At 35.2% G+C, this 24,328-nt stretch overlaps 1 protein-coding gene across 1 annotated transcript in view; it reads left to right on the top strand.

Moving 5' to 3' along the window:
- LOC150096239 (midasin) overlaps positions 1-24,328 on the top strand; it is a 1,081,806-nt gene that overhangs the window by 137,008 nt on the left and 920,470 nt on the right. The window contains exons 13-14 of the mRNA XM_090409469.1: positions 3,925-4,076; positions 15,378-15,438. Coding sequence (XP_090265595.1) covers positions 3,925-4,076; positions 15,378-15,438 — 213 coding nt within the window. The remainder of the gene's footprint in view (positions 1-3,924; positions 4,077-15,377; positions 15,439-24,328) is intronic.

Raw genomic sequence — 24,328 nt, forward strand, 5'->3', positions numbered from 1 at the left:
TCTTGCAAACTAGTAGTGGATTTATTTAGAAGTATCGTCCGCATAAAGCAAAGAGCTGACATTAACATCTCCAATTTTGATATCAGATTTAATACCACTTTCCTTCATAATGTGATCCATATAGATAATGAATAACAGAGGGGATAATGTACATCCTTGTCTCACACCAGATTTAACATTAAACCATCTTCCTGTACTTCCTTCAATTCTAACTGCTGACATATAACTCAAATAAAGACTAAGTATTGCTTGATATTATGCCCCATTGACAACATATAACTGTAGCATATTGAATAGCTTCTCTCTTGGCACCTTGTCATATGCCTTTTCCAGATCGACAAAACTTAAATACAGATCTTTGTTATATTCCCATGATTTTTCAACTATTTGTCGTAAAGTGAAGATCTGATCCTGACAGTCCTATTTTGCCTGAATCCAGCTTGTTCTTCACCAAGCTTTTCTTCCACAGTTCATCTGAACCGTTTCTCAAAGTATACTTGCATAAATCTTACCAGGAACACTCAGTAGGGAAATACCTCTGTAATTCTCACATTCAGTTTTATTTCCCTTTTTATATGTGGGTGCTATGAGAGCTCTACTCCAATCATCGGGAATTCGTCAATCTGTCCAGGACTTCTGAACTATGCAGTGGAGCCACTGTAAGACTTTTATACCACCATTCTTCAGAGTTTCTGGTCAAATATCATCCACTTCTGCTGCCTTTCCACATTTCAAGCCTTTTGATAGCTTTTTCTACGGGTTCTCTTGAGTGTTTTTTACCACTGTGCTATCACTGCTGGTTTCATTTAGCAATTTTTCAAAGTAATTACTCCATACTTCAAGGATATCTTTTTCTCTCGTTTTCATGTCACCTTTATCATCTCTAAGTCCTTTTACAACACTCTTTCCTCCCTTTCTAAGCTTCTTCAACAACTTCCAGGATATTTTGCCACCTTCTTGATATTTATTTTCTATGTTCTCGCCAAAGTCCTCTCATGACTTTGGCGAGACCAAAGTTTAACATTTGTCTCTTAGAGCACAAGCGGACTTATTTGCCAGGAACTTTTGATATGCTTTCTTCTTTTCATTCAATGCCTCTTTAACTTCCTGTGTCCACCAGGGAGTTCTGATTTTTCTATCCTCGCAGACAACCTCACCACATGTCTCTCTGGCTGAATCAATCAGGATTTTCTTCGAGGCTTGCCACTGAATCTCCAAGGTTTGGTTCCTGGTCTCATACTCTTTCATTTTTTCTTCAATAAACTTTGTATATTTTAGTCTACAGTTCACATCTGAGAGTTGCTCAACTTTTATTCACTTTAAAACTTTCTTACATGCTATTCTTTTCAATATGAAATTCAATTTTATCTTGCTCAAGACTAAATAGAGATCACTTCCAATTTCAAATCCTCTGTGTACTCTGGTGTTCTGCACCAGGGAGAAAACATCACTATCAACAATAACATAGTCATTGAGACTTTCTTATTCCTTGCCTCTTCTCTCCATGTGAAGTTGTGCACATTTTTATGTTGGAACAAGGTACACAAGGGAGTAAGTAGTATAAAAAACTTTATTAGGCGTAATTGAGCAGTTCAATAGTAGTTGGATACATAATATGGTTTTACATCAGGTGCTCAAAGTTATGACCATTAGCAGTGATGCATACCTGACACCGCCAACGCATTGATTGCCGTAGATTTTTGAAAATACCCCTGGCGTTTCCTGGATATTAGCAGCGCCGATGGCAATTGTTCCCATGAAGTTCGTGTCAGAGGTAACAGGCATTTTGTACACCATGGCTTTAAGGGTCCTCCACAGAAAGAAATCAGTGCTTCACAAGTCATGTGAGTGTTGGGGCCATGTGACAGGTCCACCATGCCAATCCATCGAGCCCCAAAGAACCTGTCCAAATACTGACACATAGAAATGCCAAAATGGGCTGGAGCACCATCGTGTTGGAACCACATCTGCCTATGCACAGTCATTGGAAATCGCTCAGTAAATCCCACAGAACTTCTTCCAGAAAGGTCTGATTCTTCTGGAAGTCCAGTCGGGGTGTTAACTGACATGGGCCGACTAAACAGTCAGTGACGTTACCTGCCTATGCATTAATGGCGAAGCGTTGTTGTGCAGCATGTGATCGCACATCGTGTGAGTTGTCATGGACCCACACGTGAGCACCTCTTCGCAGGTAAATGAAGCTTCATCCGTGAACAAAACACAAGTTGAAAATCCGGATCTATGGCACTTTTCTGCAGAAACCACTGCTAGTATTCCACATGGCAAGGATAATCTTCGGCCATCAGTAGCTGGACCTGTTGCAGATGAAATGGATATAAGGACTAGGAGTGCAAAATATGCAATACACTGGATTGAGATACCTCTATAGCAGAGGCAATGGCACGTGTGCTTATCTCTGGATTATTGTCCATTGCATGCAACACCTCTTCCGTGGCAGGATTTTGCATCGATTGTGGCTGCCCACTATCATGTTTGCAATCCTTGAATGATCCATAGTCACACAAATTCTGATGCAAATGCGCAAACATTTGGTGGGACATCTGTTTGTGTACCTTTCGCGACACATTTGTACAGTGGCATGTCCATTACCATCAGCTAACCCGTAAACGGGATGCATGTCTGCCATCTCGGCGTTCGTAAAACGACGCATGTTCTTTGTACGACGTTGAAAGCTTGAATGAGGAAGCCCCAATTGCTCATCTGGAGCTTTGCCGAACAGCACCACCTATCACTTTTGTGTGGAGTTTTCAATCATGTTTTCCTATGTGAATATGGTTGATTTTGATGTTCTCTACCTCCCCTCAAAGTTTGTACATGGAATTTTGAACCACCCTGTATACAGAGACCAGTTAAATTACATTTCACACAGTGTGCTAAAGAGACCATGATTTGATCAACGGTTATTCTACTGGCCTGACCTCTAGTGAAAATGAAATAAAATAATATAATTACATCAAAGCTATATTCTATTTAAGACAACATCAGAGAAACATTCTTTAAATATTGATAGTTTTATTACAGTAAAAATGATGTCCTTATTTAACATGACAATTGTTATATTAGATTTAAGATTCTGGATTATCTATTTGTAATTAACTCTTAGGAAGAAAGGTTAAGTGAGTAGAATATGTCCCTTCCATATTCTTGGGATTTTTATACCCTCATTATTGTTAAGATTAGGGTGGTTGATAAGAATCTCACAGGCCTCCTTAAATTTACATTCATATGTTTTGGTTTGATGTAAACAACAAGTGCTTTTCTAGTCAATTCTATGACTGGAAAAGTGTTCAGGGTGTGAACAGAAAGACCAGCTTGACCATAGTTATTATATTTAATGTGTCGTTTATGTTCCTTTCTTCTGATAAGAATTGTGCATCCTGTTTCCCCTATATAGGGCAAATTACAGGTGCAATGAATACGGCATACTTCATGGTGGGCCAGTGGAGGGAGTGGATCCTTAGATGAGTTGAGTAGGCTCTTTAATTTTGCAGGAGGTTTAAAGGTGGCTTTACAGAAATACAACCTTAAAGCCACCTTTAAATCTCCTGCAAAATTAAAGAAAGATAAAATAGAGAATTAAATAAAGAAATTATACTATAAAGACATTAAAAAAAATAACACTTCATCACAAATGCTTCATTTATTACACACAGTCAACTCACTCTAGCAAACTTTTAGTGGATAATTTGGTATAGTGAATTGTTTTTAGTATAGCATTGTACCTGCAAGACTTCTCAGTAGTTTGTTATAGTGTGTGAGCTGGGCATGTAGTGAGTGTTTTATTTTTTCCTTCCATAATGCTCCTGTATCTCTTAGATCCTGTATAATGAAATTTGTTATCAAGCAAGTTATATTTTTATTTTACAACTAAGGCTATTTACGGTATGTTCAATTGTATTGCAGAAGCCAACATTTTGTTTTTGCCCATACCCGTCAGGCTGCAGTCTTATTGGAGCGTGCTGCAGTTGCAGTGAAGAATAATGAAACCCTCTTATTAGTTGGAGAAACAGGAACTGGAAAGACATCTGTAATTCAGTATTTATCTGATCTCACTGGTAAGTATTCCTGTGAAAAGTAGCATTGTTTTCTGTGAATATAATAGAATCCTTAGAATGTTCAGAATTTATTGCATGGTACGTTCTCCTGGTGTGGATATTTAGATGTTGGTTAGTTATTAGTTTAATTTAGTTATTATCTGATATTTTGCCTTTGTCACCAAGACATTTTTCTAGGCACAAGGATATGAAATATTCACATACATGCAAGCACAAACAGATGAATGATGCAGATTTAGTTTAGGATGGCCTGACTACTAGTCCTAACTGGTACCTGTGCTCTCTGTGGTTGTAGTGAGGGCATCATGATCATTCTGCTGACAGTCTCTGGATGAATCTCCTAGATTTTTGGCTGTGTGAGGTAACCATATTTGTTCAAGTAGGAAAATATGGAGCTGTGAAATATTCTAAAACTATTCTCACAAATTTATATTAACTTTTGTAAAAGAGAGGTCTGATTCCCTCCCTCCTTCCCAGAATTCAAGCAGATGGTCAGTGCATAGTCTGCAACAACTCCAGAGTGACTATAGTGTAGATATGTTACAGCTGCTCTTGGACGTGTTTTCTGTGTTCTCCATTCAAATGTTAGCTGATTTTTCAGTTTGAATAGAATACTTCAGCAAGGAATGCCATAAACACTGGGGTGAATTTAGTGATGGAGAGGATCTTTTGATGAATGGGTAAGTGTTGATAATACTTGAAGGATATTTGAATATTGTATCCTTTGAGAAAACTTAACAGATATGAAGTAGTATACATGTACTTAGCTGTATTTTCTCGTATGTGCATGCTTGCATTGGCTTTCTCAAAATGGAGAATGATGGTGAACTGTTTTGAAAGTTGTTTGTATAATGTGTCTAGGAATAGCACACATCAGCATATAGGTAGATAATATTGCAGCTGCTTATGAGGAATATGTATTTTTCTCAAACTAGTTTTAAAATGAATTATTTTTTTATTATTATAAAGATTGCTTATGAAGGAGGAAAGCATGATTGTGCCCACTTTCTGGCAAGTTTATAAGTGGGACCAAATATTTAAAAAGTCCCAAATTTAAAACTTCTGTCAGTTTTTGATTGGGATGTGGGGGGTGAATTTTGGGATCTAACATATTTGGAAGTCTTTAGCATGGTAAGGTTTTAATGTCATCTTTATTATCTCTGATTCCTTTTGCAATAGTTCTTACTTCATCTCTCTAAGCTTTTTCCAAAAGCCTCTGGGAACTTTTTACCACCAAGTCTCCAAGGTGGAGTTCTTGTTTTCAAACATTTTTACTTTTTTTTTTGAGTAACATATGTATATTTAATTCTGCCATTGAAAGCTGCATGGCTTTGATCCTTTTTTACATTTTTTGCAAATATTTTTCTTTTCAGCATGATATTCATTTTTATTCAGCCCACAACTAAATGGCATTCACTTCCTATTTTGCATTTTCTGTTTACTCTACCTGAGCTACTTTGAGCAACATAACTTCTGTGGGACCATAGGCACAAATAAATTTCATGAAATTTATTTGTGCCTATGATCCCAAAAGTTCTCTTATGGTGGAAGAAGTAGAGGAATTTATTGTTATTAGTTCATTAGATCAGACAGCTAACATAAAGAAAATAGAACAAGTGAGCCTACTCTCCTTGTTGGAGATCTAAACAGCAGAGTAGGAAATTAATTCCACCAGGCATATAGAAACGTTTGGGGAAAATTTGAATTAAAGGCAATAATAATGGTAATCTGCTCAGGATATAGACTACTTATTAATATCACCATGTTACCACATAAAGATGTACACAAGTTCAAGGAGAGGAGACAAGAAATAATCCTTATTACTATGTCATTATTGATAGAGATATCAACATGATTTAGGATACGAGAGTGTATAGAGAATTTGAAATTGGAATTGACTATCACTAGTGCTAAGTAGGATAAAAATGAATATCATATTGAAAAGAATGGTATGTAAAAAAGTTTTTAAAAAGAATTAAAGTTGAGAAGCCTTTACGAGTATACTGTAGACTCAACCATGCAAACATGAATGAGAAAAAAAAAAGTTTGAAAATAAGTACCAAACACCATAGTGGACATAAGAAGTGAAAGAAGCAGTCCTGAAAAAGAAGAAGGCATACTTAGTAAATAAGTTATCAACCCTAAAACAATACAGAGAAAACTGTAAGAGAGCTAAGCTGTGCATAAAAGTAGCTAAACAAAAGCCATAGGAAGATTTTGGTAAGAATACAGAAGATAAATATGAGGAAAGTGGTAAAATGTTTTGGTACTTATTGAAAAAGCTTAAAAATGGGGGAAAGAGTACTGTAAAAGGAATCAAAAATGATAAAGATGACATTAAAGTGAAGATAAGGATATCCTAGATGTCTGAAGTAATTAACATTTAACAGTCTTACTTTGAAAGACTGTTAAATGAAACAAGCAGGAGTACTTATCAATACTTGAGGTAGAAAAAGCCATCAAAAACCTGAAATATAGAAGGGCAACTGGTGCAGATTGCATTCATTCAGAAATGCTCAAATATGGAGGTAAATGTTTTGCAGTGACTACACTTCATAATTCAAAGTGCTTGGTCAGAAGGTCGAATTCCAGATGATTGGAGTAGAACTATCATAGTTCCCATCTATAAAAAAGAGAATAAAGTGTAATTCTCTCTTATGTGTTTCAGGGAAGATTTATGCTTCATGCTTGAAAAGAGATTGAGAAAACTTCTGGAAGAGAATCTTAGAGAATAATAAACTGGTTTAGGCCAAATACAGGTTGTCAACATTAGATTTTCACTCCACGACAAATAGTTGAGAAATCATGGGAATATAAAGTTATAAGTCAGCAGTTAGAATTGAAGGAAACACATGAAAAAGTTTTTATGTAAAATCAGGAGTAAGACAAGACTGTACAGTATCTCCACTCTTATTCATCATATATACGGATCACATTATGAAAGACACTGGCATTAAACATGATATTAGAATTAGAGATATCAAGTTTATAAGTGGGACTCCAAATTTAAAAATTCTCTAATTTAAAATTTCTATCAGTTTTAGATTGGGGGGGGGGTGAATATTGAATTTATGAATTTTGCTTTATGCAAATGATTTACTTGTAAAAAAATCTGATAGGGATCTGCGTGATTCTCTAACTGTTTACTTTACACAAGCTATTTACTTGAGGTGGCATTCTCAATGGAGAACCTATATGACAAGTAAAATATTTCAGCTATTTAGGTACAGTTTTTAGTGAAGATGTCTGTCTGTGTTCACTGGGCATCTACAGATGCCGTATGGTCACTCTGATGCTTGATGATGTTCCACACTAGGCCTCGCCATGTAGTCCTGTTGTTTGCCCTTCTGGCAGCCTCAACTCTCTGAAGATCAGTCACTCCACACACGCAATCCATCCATCTCATTGATGGTCTACCCCTGCCTCTTTTTCCAGGAACTTTACCTTCTATTACTGTTCTGAGAAGTCCTCCTTCCATCCTTTCTATGTGTCCAAAATATTTTAACTTTCTTCTGTCAATATCCTTAAGGAGCCTTAAATTTCTTCTAATCTTTTCTAATACCCATTCATTTGTACGCCTTTCAGTGTATGATATCCTCAACAGCCTTTTGTAACACCACATCTCAAAAGCAGATATCCATTTCTTATCTGACTTCATTAGGTTCCAAGTCTCACATCCATAAGTCGCTGTTGGAAAAACAACTGCATCTAAAATCCTCAACTTTGTTCCCATGGAATAGATCCATCCTTCCAGATTTTAGACAGGTCTCTGACTGTTGTTTTAGCCATTCCTAACCTTTTTCTGACGTCTTCTGAACAGCAATTCTTCACATTAATAATGGATCCCAGGTACTCAAACTTGCTGACTTCCTTAATTCTTTCTCCATTAAGATACATTTGTTTCTCAAGAGCTTCTCTGTGTGTTTTTCCTTTGAGAACCATGATCTTTGTCTTGCTAGAATTGAGTTGAAGTCCTCTGTTATTACTGATCTTGTTAACTTTGTCAAGAATTAGTCCTAGTTCTTCCATGTCATTACAAAGGAGTACTGTATCATCAGCATACCTCAGATTACTGATCAATCTACCTCCTATCGTAATTCCTGTCCTGAGCTCATCCAATGCTTCACACATGATGTCCTCTGCATATATACTAAACAAGTGAGGAGAAAGTAAACATCCTTGCCTAACTCCTTTTCCAACTTGAAGCCAGTCAGTCAATCCAACACCTGTTCTTATCATGGCTTGTTGCTCCTTATACAAGTTGGCTATCAACCTGATAGTGTGTTGAGGAAAACCCATCCTTTTTTCATTACTTCCCACAGTTTCACATGCTCAACACAGTCAAAAGCTTTAGAGTAGTCTAAGAAACACATTACCAGAGGGAGTCTGAATTCTTTATATTTTTCTATGATCTATCTATGAAGGTCAGCAATAAAAAGACAAAGACAATGAAAATAGGCAGAATCATTGAAAATGTCAACTGTGTTGTGAATGGAGAACCTGTGGAACAAGTGAAACATTTCAGCTACTTAGTCACGATTTTTACTGAAGATGGTAAAATAAATATGGAAATAGACAACAGAATCAGCAAAGCTGGTATGGTAGGAAATCATTTGAATAAATTCATGTGGAATAAGAGAGAAATTAGTCAGAACGCTAAATTAGCTGTATACAAGACAGTGTTCAAACCAGTTTTAACTTATGGATCTGAGAGCTGGATCAGAAGTAAAACACTTGACCAAAGACTAGAGACTGCAGATATGAGAGTCCTGAGAAAGATTATAGGCGTGAACAGATGGTATCAGTGGCAATATGATATTAAAAACGAGGATATTAGGAAAGAACTTGACATTGTCAGCATCCAGGAATGTGTTAACAGAGCTAATCTCAGGTGGTATGGTCACTTAAACAGAATGGGCGAAGAAAGATTAGCAAAACAAGTGTTCTCTGCCAGGTTGGCAGGAAAACGACCCAGAGGAAGACCAAGATATAGGTGGATTGATACGGTACAAAGTGCCTTAGACGATAGAAATATAAGATCTGATAATGTTGGAGTCTTGATAAGTAACAGACTGATTTGGAGGAAAATTATAGATAGGAAGTTAGTAATGATGTAATTTTTTTTCATGTAGTACTATCATATTCTGTACACCCCTTGAGAATACATGGCAGGAATTTGATGATGATGATCTGTCTAAGGCAAAGGATCTGATCTCTGGTGCCCCTACCTTTCCTAAAACTTGCTTGTTCCTCGGGCATCTCTGCCTCAACTTTGGCCTCAATCCTATTTAGCATGATCTTTAATAAAATTTTGACTTGCATGAGATATCAAACTAATAGTTCTATAATTCTTGCATGCCTTCATATCACCTTTCTTGTGTAGTGGTATGAAAACTGACTTCTTCCAGTCTCTAGGCCATGATCCAGTCTTCCGTATCCTTGTAATCAATCTATGAAACACTCTTATCCCTCCATCCCCTGTGGCCTTAATTAACTCTGCTGGGATTTCATCTGCACTTGGGGCCTTATTGCAGTTGAGCTGCTTAACTGCTCTTTCAACTTCATGCCTAAGTGGAGGAGGTTCCAAATCAAAATTTTCTTGGTGGGAGGACTCCACATTTTCTTTATCCACTCTGCTGTACAGTTCTTCACAGTATTCTTTCCATCTGTTTTTGATTTCCAACAATTAGTGAAGATGGCAAATTCAATATGGAAATAGACAATAGAATAAGCAAAGCTGTTGGTAGGGAGACAACTGAATAAATTTATATGGAATAAGAGAGAAATTAGCCAAGACACCGAACTAGTATATAAGACAGTGTTCAAACCACTTGAATAAAGATTAGAAACCGCACATATAAGAGTTTTAAGAAAAATTAGGGCCTGAACAGATGGCATCAGTGGCAGAATCATATTAAAAATGAAGACATTAGGAATCATCTTGACACTGTTAGCATTCAAGAATGTGTTAGCAGTGCTAAATTAAGCTGGTATGGTCACTTAAACAGAATGGAAGAGGAAAGGTGAACAATACAGTTGTTTTTGTTCACTACAGGAAATACAATACAGGAAAAAGAACCACAGGAAGACCGAGTTCTAGGCAGATTGATTCAGTCAGAAGTGCCTTAGAAGACTGAAACATTAGATATGACAATCTAGTTCTGACAAGGTATAGACTAATTTGGAAGAAAATTGATGGGAGATTAAAATAATGTAGGCTTACTCATGTAGTGCTGTCATAGTAGTGTCTATACCCCTTGAGGAGAGATATCAGGAAAATTGATGATCATAATACTTTTAACCTGTGAAGTTGCTGACTTGAATTTGCGGCATAATAAATTATATGAGTTATTTTGTTCTTGTAACCATGTTAGTTAATGTTGTTAACTAACATGGTTAAGTAGGTTTGATGATTCCTGTTGTCACTTGTGGTCCATATTGTTATATATGGCAAACACTTTCCACTATTATAGTTGATTGTTCATCTGTATGCCATCAATGGCATATGGAGAAGAATATGCACTTTGTAAGAGTGTTATTATTGGCTTGTCCATGCATTACATTGGTAAGTCTACATCAGTTGTAGGTAACATTATCAGCCTAGGGAAACATGAGGGAAGCTGCTATCCAGAGAGAGAGAGAGAGAGAGCAGATGTAGGATATATTATGAGAGTTGTACTGCCTTATTTTCTATAGAAGAACAGCAGCACATAATTTGGATAATATCAAACCATGCTATGCGGTGATGGTATGTGCTGTTCAGACCATTCATAAAGCTTTGGAAGTCCATGACATGAAGCAGTGAATCACGCTATGCTATTTTGATCAGCAACGTGAGTAAACACTCACGTAGATGCCAGAGGAAGGTGCCTTATGCTGAGTGTATCCAGCCCACTGTGAAGTTTAATATCATGGTTTATCAAGGACATAATAGCTGGAAGATAAAAGAAGCTATGAAAAGGGAAAAAATTGAACTTTTTTTCCTTTTCATAGGGGAAAAATGGAATACTGAAACATTATTATCAAATACTACATCTGTTGAACAGATTACTGGAATCCTGTATCAGTTATGGAATGAAAATTAATATAAGAAAAACAAACGTAATAAAAATAGCAAGAAAAGGGACAAATTTGGATATCAGAATAAATAGGGAAAAATTGAATCAAGTAAAGACATTTAAATATCTAGGAAGTGTGATTAGCAGTGATGGAAGATGTAAAAGGGACATAAAAGCAAGAATAGTGATGGGAAGAGATGCCTTTAATAGAAAGTGGAATTTATTTAGAAGTAAAATGGACAGAAACTTAAACATAATACTAATAAAATGTTATGTGTGGAGTGTTGCCCTCTGTGCAGCTGAAACTTGGACATTGAAAAAGAAGAAATTAAGATTGTGGAATTGGAGAAAGATGGAAAAAATCAAATGGGAAGATAAAATAACTAATGAAGAGGTCTTAAAAAGAGTAGAAGAAAAGTCTGTTAAAGAGGATAAAAAGAAGAAAGGGAAACTGGATCAGACATATTCTGAGAGGAAATGGAATCTGATGATAAGGCTCAGAATAGAAGAGAGTGGAAGGAAAGTTTTTGCTTAAGAGAAGAACCTACTCAATTGCAGCATACTTAAGAAGAAGAAGAATATCATCAGATTCCATTTCCTCTCAGAAATGGAATCTGATGATAAGGCTTAGAACAGAAGAGAGCGGAAGGAAAGTTTTTGCTTAAGAGAAGAACCTACTCAATTGCAGCATACTTAAGAAGAAGAAGAAAAACAATTCCAGCTATTCCTAGTGTGAAGTTGTGCTTTTGTTTTGTGGTGCCTGGGAAGATGAATAGCAACAGATATTCAACAGCATAGTAATAATCTTAACCACTGAATCTTTTGGATGCAATGGACTGGCTTGCACCTACTCTTTCAATTAACTCAGAAAGTGTTTTCTAGTGACAAAAGATAGTCCAGAATGCATCACATATCAAAAACTGATGGTGAGTAGAAGGATGGAGAGCATACTGAAGGCCATAGGAGGTTACACACTAATGAAATGTGCAATTTAGGTTTCTCTGAAATATAGTGTGGAAATGAATTTCAGACAAAATGCTTTGGAGAAAATTTAGAGAAAAGAGGAATGCTAATAATGGTACCTATTGGATTTCTCTTCAGGACATAAACCAGTTATTACTAACACCATGTTCTAAAATGTAGTTAGTGAATAATTAGTCTATTTCCATAAGTTCATGTAGAAAGAATGCAAGAATTAAGAAAATCTGATTACGTTGTTGTTGTTGGTTCATACTGGTTCAGAATACTGGAGTATACAGGAGATTTGCAGTGGAAAGGGATCAGGTTTGGAGAACAATAAAAATTAGTATCACATTAAAGAGAAAAATGTGAAAGATTTAAAGACATTCAAAACTGACATTTTGTGATTTATGAAGGATATTTTACTTATAGGGGTGCTTAAGGGTCAAAGCTGTATAACTGAGAGGAGAACCGACCGGGGCTTCTGACCTAATGTCCAATCCTCACCTTCTCTTGGTGCACCCTGTTGGGTCTCTACCTGGATACTGAACGAACAAGGATGGGCTGGCAATTTGGAATTTAGCCAACCAAATTGTATTCTTATTGGCTTAAACCAATATACAAAATGATGGTACAACATGACAAAATTTCATGCCGGCTAGGGCGTTGCCCGGTTACACAAGGGCCCCCATTGTTTTCGCCAGGGAACCAGGGCGAACAGCGAAACTCAGCTACTGGAGCAAATCTGAAAGCACACCCAAACTCAACATCACCAGAGTTAAATATCGGTACTATCAACATAAGAAGCCTGAATGGCAAAGAAATGGAGCTAGCTGAGGAATTAGATAAGTACCAGATCAACATAATAGGAATGACTAAAACAAAAAAGACAAAACTGGTGAGATCTTCCTGAGCAATAAATGTAAAATGTTATATTCAGACAATAACAGTCAAGGAAAAGAAGGAGTAGCCATACTATGCAACACAAAATACGAGGCTAATCTTGAATGGCAGGCAATCTCAAGTACAGTGACATGGGCAAATATCAGAATGAGGAATTGGACAATGAGACTTATTTCTGCCTATGGTTCCACAGAAGGTTCTACTATGGTAGAAGTGGAGGAATTTTTTGATGCTTTAGAAAAAGCAACTGACACAATGAAAAGGGAAAAGTTGGTCCTTGTTGGGGATCTAAATAGCAGAATAGGAAATGATTGTCAGACATCCAAAAATATTTTTGGAAAATTTGGAGAAAAGAGCAAAGCTAATAATAATGGCAAATACCTGTTGGATTTCTGCTCAGAACATGGACTGGTTATTACTAACACCATGTTCCAACATAAAAATGTGCACAAATGCACATGGAGAGAAGAGGTTAGGAATAAGAAAAGTATCGTTGACTATGTTATTGTTGATAGTGATGTTTTCTCCCTGGTGCAGGACACCAGAATGTACAGAGGATTCGAAATTGGAAGTGATCACTATTTAGTCCTGAGCAGGATAAAATTGAATTTCATATTGAAAAGAATAACATGTAAGAAAGTTTTAAAGCGAATAAAAGTTGAGCACCTCTCAGATGTGAATTGTAGACTAAAATACACAAAGCTTATTAAAGAAAAAATGAAAGAGTTTGAGAACAGGAACCAAACCTTGGAGATTCAGTGGCAAGCCCTGAAGAAAACCCTGATTGATTCAGCCAGAGAAGCATGTGGGGAGGTTGTCTGCAAGGATAGAAAAATCAGAACTCCATGGTGGACACAGGAAGTAAAAGAAGCAGTGAAGGAAAAGAAGAAAGCATATCAAAATTTTCTGGCAAATAACTCAGCTTGTGCTCTTAGAGAATACAGAGACAAATGTAAGAAAACTAAACATTGTGTAAAACTAGCTAAACAAAAGTCATGGGAGGACTTTGGCAAGAACAAAGAAAATAAATATCAGGAAGGTGGCAGAATATTCTGGAGGTTGTTGAAGATGCTTAGGAATGGAGGAAAGAGTGCTGTAAAAGGAGTTAGAGATGATAAAGGTGACATGAAAACGGGAGAAAAAGATATCCTTGAAGTATGGAGTAGCTACTTCGAAAAATTGCTAAATGAAACAAGCAGTGACAGCACAGTGGTAAAAAACACTCAACAGGCACATAGTCAGGAATACATATCCATACTTGAAATAGAAAATGCCATCAAAGGCTTGAAATGTGGAAAGGCAGCAGGAGTAGATGATATTCGACCAGAAATGCTGAAGTATGGTGGTATAAAAGTCTTACAGTGGCTGCACTTCATAGTTCAGAAAGCCTGGACAGAGGGGCAAATTCCCGATGATTAGAGTAGAGCTCTCATAGTACCCATATATAAAAAGGGAAATAAAACTGAATGTGAGAATTACAGAAGTATTTCCCTACTGAATGTTCCTGGTAAGATTTATGCAAGCATGCTTGAGAAGAATTGTGGAAGAAAAGCTTGGTGAAGAACAAGCTGGATTCAGGCCAAATAGGGGCTGTCAGGATCACATCTTCACTTTATGACAAATAGTTGAGAAAGCATGGGAATATAACAAAGATCTGTATTTAAGTTTTGTCGATTTGGAAAAGGCATATGACAAGGTGCCAAGAGAGAGGCTATTTAATACTCTACAGTTATATTGGTGTCAATGGGGCATTATATCAATTAATACTTAGTCTTTATTTGAGTTATAAGTCAGCAGTTAGAATTGAAGGAAGTACAGGAAGATGGTTTAATGTTAAATCTGGTGTGAGATAAGGATGTACATTATGCCCTCTGTTATTCATTATCTATATGGATCACATTATGAAGGAGAGTGGTATTAAAAATGATATCAAAATTGGAGATGTTAATGTCAGCTCTTTGCTTTATGCAGACGATGTTATACTTCAAAATAAATCCGATACAAGTTTGCAAGATTTCTTGACTAAATTGAATAACTGTTGTAATAAATATGGTATGAAGGTGCAATAAAAAGAAAAAGACAATGAAAATAGGTAGAATCGTTGAAAATGTCAATTGCGTTGTGAACGGAGAACATGTGGAACAAGTAAAACATTTCAGCTACTTAGGCACGATTTTTAGTGAAAATGGTAAATAAAATATGGAAATAGATAACTGAATCATCACAGCTGGTATGGTGGGAAGTCAGTTGAATAAATTCATATGGAATAAGAGAGAAATTAGTAATTGTTGAATAGAAATTACAGATCTTTTTATGAGAATTGTACTTTTGTGAATTTCTGTTAAATTAGTAACCAATAGTTTCTCCTCTTCTCCACCAGGGCACAAAATGACAGTTATCAATATGAATCAGCAGAGTGACAGTACAGATTTGTTGGGAGGGTAAGTATAAGTTTTTTTTTTATTTCTACGTTTTTATTGTTTATTTTATATATTTTAAATTAGTAAATTTAAGCATTACAAAACTACAATATTGATTCTCTTGTTATAAGCTTCTGTAGGTCTTTTAGATCCAAAGAAGCCGTTTAAAACTATTTTCACTGAGCTCATCTATTTCCCTTCCCCACCTTCCAAGATTTTGTGTTACAGATGACATAACACTGAATCACTATCAATATTATATTCCTAACATGTATTCTCATGTGGTGTGCAGGATACTATGATAGTATTATATGATTACCTTCATATTACTATTAACTTCCCATCAGCAATTTTCATCCAAATTAATCTGTTATTTGTCAGTTTTAGAATATTCTTAGGATGTCAGGACAGTATGTAGTTTTTGGTATTGGCTTAACATCCTTGTATCAAACCATCTGTTTTGCTAACCACTTCTCTCCCATTCTGTATGACTATTCTACTCTTAGATGTTCTGTTCACACACTTTTGAATGCCAACAGTGTTAATTTCCTTTTTAATATCTTCATTTTTAATATGATTTTGCCATTGATGCTATATTGATGCCTGAATTATATGGTGCAACCACCGTAAAACTTTTATACCTCCATATTTGAGTGTTTCTAGTTGAATATCATGTATTCCAGCTTCCTTACTATATATTAAATTTGTGATACTTTTTGTACCTCAACTATTGATGTAAACTGCTGGTTGCATTCCTCATGAATGTTTTCCAGGAAATGACATGTGGCCAAAAATGCAAGCTTTTGTAAATGTCTTGATCTTTTTTTTTTTTTGGATCTTTTTCTTTATTAAGCTAAGTTTTTGGTTGTAATTCTTGTTTGCAGTGCAGTGGAAGTATAGATTACAATGAAGGTTATCTCTGTCTCAGAGACATCATTGGAAGGGTAACATAATGTATCATGCACACTAGCAATCCAAAGGAAGTGTAAAAGATTTAGACTTAAAATGAAATGGATTTCATTGTCTTGAATAGTTCCATGTTTCCATAATCTAGATTATGTAACCATTATCCTACCTACTAAGATTAATGTACATGTTAATGTTTTATGTTTAGGATTCATAAAAAGTTTTTTTAATACTTTTATGTGCATTTTATTTGGTTGGTACATGTGGTTTTTATTTCTTATTTTGTACCTAATGACCATTTAATCTAGCTTGTGAAGAAGCTGCTTTTAGTAAAAGCAAAACCCTTAGGTCTAATAAAAACTCAATATTTTATGTGGATAATACCATGTGTTATCATTGGTTTTTATTGTTTGATTGTGGAACAATTTTTACCTTTCTGAATGTTTAATTGGTGCCTTTTGTACCAGCAACATTTTTTCTTAACATTTTAAACTCTTGTTATGGACTGCTATTGAAAATCATAACCAGTTATGTAACAGTTTTAGGAAACAGGAATGCTGTTCTTTCTCTGTTCAATTCAGCATGGAATAGATCTATGAGTACCGTCCTTGAAGTGTGTTATTCACCTAGTATTGCTGGTCTCTGACATACCATTTATGTGAACAGTTTATGAATGTTCACTCATAAAAACTTATATTTCAAAGTGGAAATTGATTTTAAAAAATTTGAAGTTTTAAACTAAATAAATAGAATAATTTAAATCGCTTAAATTAAAATTAAATTGAAAATAGTTTACATCCTATCTGTTGAAAATATTGAACATGGGGGTGCTTAAGGGTCAAAGCTGTATAACTGAGAGGAGACCTCCACATAGCCTTTAAAGGAATGCGGAGAACTGACCAGGGCTTCTGACCTAATGTCCAATCCTCACCTTCTCGTGGTGCACCCTGTTGGGTATCTACTTGGATACTGAACAAACGAGGATGGGCTGGCAATTTGGGATTTAGCAGACCAAATTGTATTCTTATTGGTTAAACCAAAATAAAAAATGATGGTTCAACATGACAAAATTTCATGCCAGCTGGGGCATCGCCCGGTTAAATAAGGCCCCCGTTGTTTTCGCCAGGGAACAGCGAAAAGTCAGCTACTGGAACAAATCTGAAAACAAACCCCAAATCAACATCACCACAGTGATGGTGATTTGGGGTTTGTTTTCAGATTTGAACGATTAGAAGATTGGTACTATCAACATAAGAAGCCTGAATGGCAAAGAAATGGAGCTAGCTGAGGAATTAGATAAGTACCAGATCGACATAATAGGGGTGACTGAAACAAAAAAGAAAAAAACTGGTGAGATCTTTCTGAGCAATAAATACAAAATGTTATATTCAGGCAATGACAATCAAGGAAAAGAAGGAGTAGCCATAGTATCCAACACAATATACGAGGCTAATCTTCTTGAATGGCAGTCAGTCTCAAGTAGAGTAATGTGGGTAAATATGAGAATGGGGAACTGGACAATGAGACTTATTTGTACCTATGGTCCCACAGAAGGTTCTACTATGGTAGAAGTGGAGGAATTTTTTGATGCTTTAGAAAAGCAACTGACACAATGAAAAAGGAAAAGTTGTTCCTTGTTGGGGATCTAAATAGCAGAGTATGAAATGATTGTCAGACATCCAAAAATATTTTTGGAAAATTTGGAGAAAAGAGGAAAGCTAATAATAATGGCAAATATCTGTTGGATTTCTGCTCAGGACATGGACTGGTTATTACTAACACCATGTTCCAACATTAAAATGTGCACAAATTCACATGGAGAGAAGAGGCAAGGAATAAGAAAAGTCTCATTGACTATGTTATTGTTGATAGTGATGTTTTCTCCCTGGCGCAGGACACCAGAGTGTACAGAGGATTTGAAATTGGAAGCGATCACTATTTAGTTTTGAGCAGAATAAAATTGAATTTCGTATTGAAAACAATAACATGTAAGAAAGTTTTAAAGCGAAGATTTTGTAGACTAAAATACACAAAGATTATTGAAGAAAAAATGAAAGAGTTTGAGAACAGGAACCAAACCTTGGAGATTCAGTGGCAAGCCTTGAAGAAAACCTTGATTAATTCTGCTAGAGAGGCATGTGGTGAAGTTGTCTGCAAGGATAGAAAAATTAGAACTCCATTGTGGACACAGGAAGTTAATGGGGCAGTGAAGGAAAAGAAGAAAGCATACCAAAAGTTCCTGACAAATAAGTCAGCTTGTGCTCTTAGAGAATATAGAGACAAATGCAAGAATGCTAAACACTGTGTAAAACTAGCTAAACAAAAGTCATGGGAGGACTTTGGCAAGAATATAGAAAATAAATATCAAGAAGGTGGTAAAATATTCTGGAGGTTGTTGAAGAAGCTTAGGAATGGAGGAAAGAGTGCTGTAAAAGGAGTTAGAGATGATAAAGGTTACATGAAAACGGGGAAAAAAGATATCCTTGAAATATGGAGTAATTACTTTGAAAAACTGCTAAATAAAACAAGCAGTGATGACAGCACAGTGGTAAAAAATACTGACCAGGCATGCAGTCAGGAATACATATCCATACTTCAAGTAGAAAAAGCCATCAAAGGCTTGAAATGTGGAAAGGCAGCAGGAGTAGATGATATTCGACCAGAAATGCTGAAATATGGTGGTATAAGAGTCTTACAGTGGCTACACACTGCATAGTTCAGAAAGCCTGGACAGAGGGACGAATTCCTAATGAGAGCTCTCATAGTACCCATATATAAAAAGGGAAATAAAACTGAATGTGAGAATTACAGAGGTATTTCCCTACTGAGTGTTCTTGGCAAGATCTATGCAAGTATACTTGAGAAATGGTTGAGGCAAGGAATAAGCTTGGTGAAGAACAAGCTGGATTCAGGCCAAATAGAGGCTGTCAGGATCAGATCTCCACTTTACAACAAATAGTCGAGAAAGCATGGGAATATAACAAAGATCTATATTTAAGTTTTGTCGATTTGGAAAAGGCATATGACAAGGTGCCAAGAGAGAGGCTATTTAATACTCTACAGTTATATGGTGTCAATGGGGCATTATATCAATTAATACTTAGTCTTTATTTGAGTTATAAGTCAGCAGTTAGAATTGAAGGAAGTTCAGGAAGATGGTTTAATGTTAAATCTGGTGTGAGATAAGGATGTACATTATGCCCTCTGTTATTCATTATCTATATGGATCACATTATGAAGGAGAGTGGTATTAAAAATGATATCAAAATTGGAGATGTTAATGTCAGCTCTTTGCTTTATGCGGATGATGTTATACTTCTAAATAAATCAGCTACAAGTCTACAAGATTATCTGACTAAATTGAATAGCTGTTGTAATAGATATGGTATGAAGGTCAGCAATAAAAAGACAATAGGCAGAATCATTGAAAATGTCAACTGTGTTGTGAATGGAAAACCTGTGGAACAAGTAAAGCATTTCAGCTACTTAGGCACGAATTTTACTGAAGATGGTAAATTAAATATAGAAATAGACAACAGAATCAGCAAAGCTGGTATGCTGGGAAGTCAATTGAATAAATTCATATGGAATAAGAGAGAAATTAGTCAGAACACTAAATTAGCTGTATACAAGACAGTGTTCAAACCAGTCTTAACTTATGGATCTGAGAGCTGGTCAGAAGTAAAACACTTGACGAACGACTAGAGACCACAGATATGAGAGTCCTGAGAAAGATTATAGGTGTGAACAGATGGCATCAGTGGCAATATCATATTAAAAACAGGGATATTAGGAAAGAACTTGACATTGTCAGCATCCAGGAATGCGTTAGCAGAGCTAATCTCAGGTGGTATGGTCACTTAAACAGAATGGGCAAAGAAAGATTAGCAAAACAAGTGTTCTCTGCCAGGTTGGCAGCAAAACAACCAGAGGAAGACCAAGATATAGGTGGTTTGATACAGTACAAAGTGCCTTAGATGATAGAAATATAAGATCTGATAATATTGGAGTCTTGACAAGTAACAGACTGATTTGGAGAAAAATTGTAGATAGGAAGTTAGTAATGATGTAAATTTTTTCATGTAGTACTGTCATATCCTGTACACCCCTTGAGGGTACATGGCAGGAATTTGATGATGATGATAGTTTACATCCTATCTGTTGAAAATGTTGAACATGCTTGCTGTGTTTTGAACTGTATAAGACCTGCCTGCCTTGGAGGGGAAAGCATGAAGGATTTAATTTATTCATTGCCCTCTCTTGCTATATATATATATATATATATTTTTTTTTTTTTTTTTATGAAATAAAGGGCAAGTTTATTGCTTCACCTCTTTATAGTTAATACATATTATCCTTATTTATAATTAATGCCCTTAAAATTATATACTTATGCCATGTGAAATGTTTGCACATTTAATACATGATTCCAGAAACATGTAGAAGTGTGACCTCTGCTGAAAACTCCAGCTAACTTAATATGAGGCTGAAAAGTTATCAGTTTTGAATTATGAAAACATTTCCATAGAGTTTGCTTATGTGCTTGCATAGTTGCACATTTAAAATCAAATTTCTTGATAACAGTGAAGTTGAAAGAACAGGCTGAAAAGTAATGAAACCATAATTGGTTTAAGAAGTTATGATGTCATGACCCCCCCCCCCCCCTCCCATAAATCTTATACGTGACATTCTGAAAATAATATTGCATAAACATTGCTTAGAGTGTGAGTTGACTTGGCATGTCATGTTTTGTTCCTTCGTTGCCCTACTCTGGTTTGGTATAATCAGAGTTGCATTTTTCAAGTTACTATGTACACAATGGCTGATTATTTGTAAGTTCGCTGAAGTATTATCCATAACATGCAGTAATAAAATTTCTCATCCCATCTTGCCTTTTATGTTAGGCTTGACCTGTTGCAGCAAGTAATTTGGCTTTTTTTTTTTAGGTAGGGTTATTTGGCTTTTTTTTTTAGGTAGGGTTATTTGGCTTATTATGATAGGATGGTTAATCCAGTCTACATTGTCTGTTGTCTTAAATGGCTTGTGTTATGGCTGGTTTGCCTGTTTTGCAGGATGATAAATCCAAATTTCAGGGAGGAAAACTCCTTCCACCTCTGCAAGAGACTAGCTAACTCATGTCAGATGAAAAACCCTGATAAAGGTTCTTCACATTCTAGATGAGATTTAAACCCAGGTTCATTTGGAAGAGAGAACATCATTGATACTAACTGAGCTACAGAGGAATATAATTTAATTTTTGAACACAAAAATGTGAGTTTTATTGAAATTCACCAATTATAAGGTTTTTATGATGACTAAACTCTCCATATGAGTACTGCATGTCTTCCATTTTAAAAAATCACAAAAACACTTGAAATTTTATTTGCTGGTTTTCTTTAAAAGTTATAACATCAAGCAAACATCTTCACTTTCTTCCTTCCTTTTATTTCCATAAGGTTCAGAACTTTGTTTTTCTTTCATTTAGAAAGACTAAAAAAACAAAATATCATTCAAAACTCAATCTGCTATATCATATCTTCTTCCACCAACAGTTGTTCTGTCATCATTGTGGCATAACTAAACATAAAAATTTAATAAATATCTACTGTTGAGTTCCAGAAATCCTCTCATTCTCCTATGCATTATTAGTGTTCTTTTCACTTTATACATTGCACTTCTGGTTTTCATTTCAGTCACAAAAAAAAAAAAAAAACCACCATTACTTGTTAGTTATGGTGCTTCACTTGAAAATAGTATATCCCCACACAAAGTGTGCAAGAAAGTGTAAGTTTTTCATGTCATTGCTGTATTTGAAACTTGATTGCATCATTTATGTTATTCCCCACCTTATCTTTATCCAACCTTTTATAATAAAGTCAGTCATTGTGAGTAAGATAACAATATATTGTTATCTTACTTGTAATGCTGTGTTGTGGCATGTTACATTTTGAATCCATATTTAAAGGAAAGCATATTTTTGTGTAATGTATAATGAGAATTAAAGAATGTATTACTTTGTATTGTCATCATAACATTTATTTTTTTTAAATGTCACCTATAACAATATTTATATAAACAACGTCGATATCTTGCACAAGTAAATTTTTTTTTGTGGCTAGTAGATTTAAGTTTTATTTCTGAAGCAGTGATGTTTATTATTGGTTATCAGTTGATTCTACTGGGGCTAACTTGTAGGGACTACACTTCTTTTCTACAAACACAAAAGTAAACAATGAAAAGTAAATTTTACATCAGATTAGTGAAACCCTCAAAAATTTAATGAAAGGCTTATGTGTTATAAATAAACCTTTCATTAGTAGGAGAGAGAGAGAGAGAGAGACAGGGAGGGTAATGTGTATTGTGCAATTAGCAACTTCTTATTTAAACAAAAAAAAAAAAAAAAGGAGGGGGTTATCTGAGTCGAATTTAGTTATATTTGCCAAAATTGTGAAGTTTTTGGCTGTATTGGTTATTTAGTACTTCTTTACAAGTACTATAACTTATTGGTTAAACTATAAGATTTTTGTTTATCACCCATATTAAAAATGAATAGTTACTAGTTTAATAGAGACATACACATTAGCCATACTATATTTTTTGAATAACAGCGTCATGCATGTTAGAGAAAGCTAAATATAATTTATTATTCCTCTGTATTTCACTCAAGATGTCATGAGCTTCTTTCAGGGAGAAGACAGAAAATCTAGTAATAACATTTAGATTCTGAATACAAAAAGAGTCATACAGCATGTATATAATATGACTTCTCTTGGTTGCAACTGTCCAGTAGGAGGAGACACTATTAGAGTTCAGAAACATGGGAATAGATGTGTAATTAAATATATAATTTAAAAATAATAAATAAATAAGTAAACAATTCATAGCAATCTCTTCCCAAAACTTAGAAATAGACATATAGTCTGTCCAATTAAGATTAGGATGGTGGCATAGGACTTCATGCAATTCAAAAAATAGACAATCAAATTTAAACCTACTGTAGTGTAACATCTTGGTATAGTTCTAGTGAACTCTGTGTCTAGGGTTGATGGTATGAAAAGCAAGGTCTGAACCTTAAAAATCCAAAATCTTGTATTCAATTCTAATAGTAGCAGAATGACCAGTTTGTCCAAAGTAGCAAAGAACAGGGTATTTAATAAACACCAGACAAGGATAAAGGTGATAATATATCCTTGATAGGTAGTAAGAAAGATGGCAACTTCCGAGCTAATTTGAAGGTGATGTACAAATTATCTGCGAAGAGTCCTTGCTATTTGTTCAGGTGTTCCTTTTAAATAGGGTATGCTGATTCTTTTAACATTAGATTGTAATCCGGAAGAGGAAAGATAATTATCAAATATTTTCTGTATCAAGGTCTTACTATATTCATTAAATAATAGAGTAAGTTTTATTTTATGTAATTCTAATAGAAGAGACTCAGAAAAACAAATTGTGTGCACACTATACAAGGCTTTTGATAATATCTATTTATTTTGTGAAGGATGATGATGGGAAGATATGAATATATCTGCCTGTGAAGGATGGCTTCCTGCAAACAGAAAAAGCAATATTATTCACAGAGTTATGATGTATTAAAGTACTCAGAAAGGGAAGATTGTTGTTAGATTCACATTCAGTAGCGAACTTGATGCGAGTATATAAGGAGATAATTTTATCTAGAAACTGAAGTAGTTCTGTTTCAGAGTGAGACATGATCGCAAAGATGTCATCCACAAAATGCAGCCAAATGTGAGATCAAGGAGAAATTATGTTGAAAATCTAATCCTCTAAATCAGTGCTTCCCAAATTTCTGGATGTCAGGGCCCCTATGGAAAAATTAAAATATTTCACAGTCCCCCCTTGAAAAAAAATCGTAATATAGACATATATTATTATAATATTTATTATATTTATATTCAATACAAAACATACACACTGAATATTGCAAAAATCAAATGCAAATATTACATTTTTAGCATCTTACATACACATTTGACATGGCATATTA

Source organism: Typopeltis vanoorti, chromosome 19 (genome assembly GCF_054136105.1).
Source record: "Typopeltis vanoorti isolate ZY-2024b chromosome 19, IOZ_Tvanoo_1.0, whole genome shotgun sequence".
Lineage (NCBI taxonomy): Eukaryota > Metazoa > Arthropoda > Arachnida > Uropygi > Thelyphonidae > Typopeltis > Typopeltis vanoorti.